This window comes from Notothenia coriiceps, unplaced genomic scaffold (genome assembly GCF_000735185.1).
Source record: "Notothenia coriiceps isolate Sejong01 unplaced genomic scaffold, NC01 NC01_scaffold00006988, whole genome shotgun sequence".
Classification (NCBI taxonomy): Eukaryota; Metazoa; Chordata; class Actinopteri; order Perciformes; family Nototheniidae; genus Notothenia; species Notothenia coriiceps.
In genome coordinates this window covers 2,501-5,073 of record NW_011339689.1, presented here as the reverse complement: position 1 = coordinate 5,073, position 2,573 = coordinate 2,501, and the positions used below count along the sequence as shown (strand labels likewise).

The following is a 2,573-nucleotide window of genomic DNA, read 5'->3' as shown; positions in this document are numbered from 1 at the left end:
TTTGAGAATAAAAATTAAAAGAAAATTGAGATTTTTAAAAAACTACTTTTTTACAATATATCGGAGCGACAGTCACAAATATAGGCTATAATGTCCGAATAGAGAATCTACCTACACCTGAAGAATGCTTATTGTACTTTTATCCATGTAGAGAGTGAATGACACACAGCACAGGCACAATCTGGCAGCGGGGTGCACTGACGCTGATAATGGATCAATAAGTAGGTGGACAGCGCGTGGTGCTGAAATAGCCAATATGCGGTTTGTGGTGTGAAAAAAATAACACCAGCTCACTAAATCATTCAAACGTAATGTTTACTTATATGTGAACAGTAACAAAGTTCAGTCAAAACATTGACAACAAAATCGGAGAAAGCCGCTTGATCATGGAGGGCGAGGGGTGGTGGTGCATATGCTGCCACCCCAGTTGGCAGCTTTGTTTGGAAAGAAAAGTTTATTCAAAACGCACGAAAGCTTTGGATCTCGGACTGGCCATCTGTAGAATATGTAGAATCACAGAATGGCTCCGCAACCCCCCCCCCCCCCAAGCATTTGAACGTGTCACATGTTATAACAATCAATTACTTAAATAAGCCTTTGATTATGTTCCGGCCCGCCATCTAGTGGCTCAGAAAAAAAATAATTGCCAACCCCTGTCCTATATGATGTCAAACATGATTGCTGTGACGCTTAACATGTAAGAGTCCGAAGTCATATATAGTCCATGGTGTTTAATAAAGACAACAAACAAACAATATACAACTCCAGACCACGCGGTCAACCGAAAGTATCCGAGCTATTCACCCTCTTCCTACGTCATATCCCCCAAACCGGCATCCAGCAGGTGACCCAAATACCAATAACCCACACCCACGTGACGATTACCAGAAGAGATAACTATAAGAATCAAACAAACAGAAATGAAGATAATAATAGAAATAATAAGCAATGGCAAAACAAGCATTTTGGCTCCAACAATGATGATGATGTTTGTTGTGTTTCCCTCCAGCTGTAAGGAGTATAAAACGGCGCTGGATGATCTGTCCAAAGCTTCCAACACAGGCGGGGACGAGACTCCAGTGGTCACCAGGTACAGAGGATTCATGTTGAAATGTCTCAGGAGCCAGGGGTGGAAAGTCACTAAACATCATTCTAATAAAACATGAATAGGATATGTAATATACACCAGATATATCAAATGTAGCAGATTTCAGAGGTTGTGGCATATCGATGGTTGGTGATTTCTTGTTTGTATTTACCTGCAAAAGCACAATCAACAAAGCAAGAAGGAATTAATGCCAAGGCTCCAGTAGATCCATCAAAAACGTTAAAGTAAAGATGGTTTTGTTTCACATTTCGAATGAACACAAACACTTTAAGTACCTGCACGAGTACGCAATTCATAATAATGTTCCTCTCTGATAACAGACACAATGCTCGCTCTTTGCAAGCATCCACACTTCCAAAAGAGTGCAGCAGTGTGCGTGTGTTTTACAACCCAGACCAAACACTTTTGCAGTGATTTTTGTATGTTTGCCTCCTTTTGTTACCTTTAAACACGTAGAGAGGCGAAGTCCCGCCCATCTACTTCCGACCCATGGGACGTTATTTCCGAAAAATTATGTATTGAACTCAATGGAGAGAGAAATATTATCTTTCGATCCCGTTTGAATTTTGCCACGAATTACACATATGATGTTTGTCAATCTTAAAAAATAATTTCCATGTCAAAAAAGTCAGTTTGTCGTAAAACTGTTGAAATATAAGACTTTGAAAAATACGCAACTAGAAAGACTACAAATCCCAGAATCCCGGTCCCGCATGCTGGCTCTTAGGAACCGACTAACTCCCCTTGTGTGTATGTACAGCTCTCAACATGCCCAGACTTGGAGTGATTTTCACCTCTTTTAATACTTTTCGCCTCGTTCTGAAAGAAAGAAGTGAAATGTTCCAACGTGACGCCGTCTTGGTGTGTGGTGCGAGACGGGAGATGTAGTTCATTGAGCGGTTTCACACAAACAAACTGTTACTTCACAGTTTTACCACACATTTAGATATTTTTCCATCCATCCATCTTCTCCCGCTTATCCGTGGTCGGGTCTCGAGGGTATCAGTTCCAGCAGAGAGCCCCAAACGTTCCTTTCCCCTCATCAACCAGCTCTGACTGGGGGGTCCCAAGGCGCTCCCAGGACAGAGAAGAGATATAATCCCTCCAGCTGGTCCTAGGTCTACCCCTTGGTCTCTTCCCAGCTGGACGTGCCTGGAACACCTCTCTAGGGAGGCGCCCAGGTGGCATCCTAACTAGGTGCCCGAACCACCTCAACTGGCTCCTTCCGACGCGAAGGAGGAGGGGGATAGATATTTTTGACTTGCAAAATGATCTTTTAAATTGACAAACATCATATGTGTAATTCGTGGCACAATTCAAACGGGATCTAAAGATAATCTTTCTCTCTCCATTGACTTCAATACATCATTTTTCCGAAATAAGGTCCCATGGAGCTCCCCGGAAAGGGAGGGACTTCGCCTCTCTATGGTGGTTAAAAAGCAGGAAGAGCTAATCATTTGAGAAA

The 2,573-nt window shown here is 42.5% G+C and overlaps 1 protein-coding gene across 1 annotated transcript in view; it reads left to right on the top strand.

Moving 5' to 3' along the window:
* Nucleotides 1–977: 977 nt before the first annotated feature.
* The window catches only part of LOC104943873 (1-phosphatidylinositol 3-phosphate 5-kinase-like), a gene marked incomplete at its 3' end in the record, with an annotated part of 3,022 nt that continues 1,426 nt past the window's right edge, over nt 978–2,573 (top strand). The window contains exon 1 of the mRNA XM_010769338.1: nt 978–1,090. Within this exon, the coding sequence (XP_010767640.1) occupies nt 978–1,090 (113 nt within the window). The remainder of the gene's footprint in view (nt 1,091–2,573) is intronic.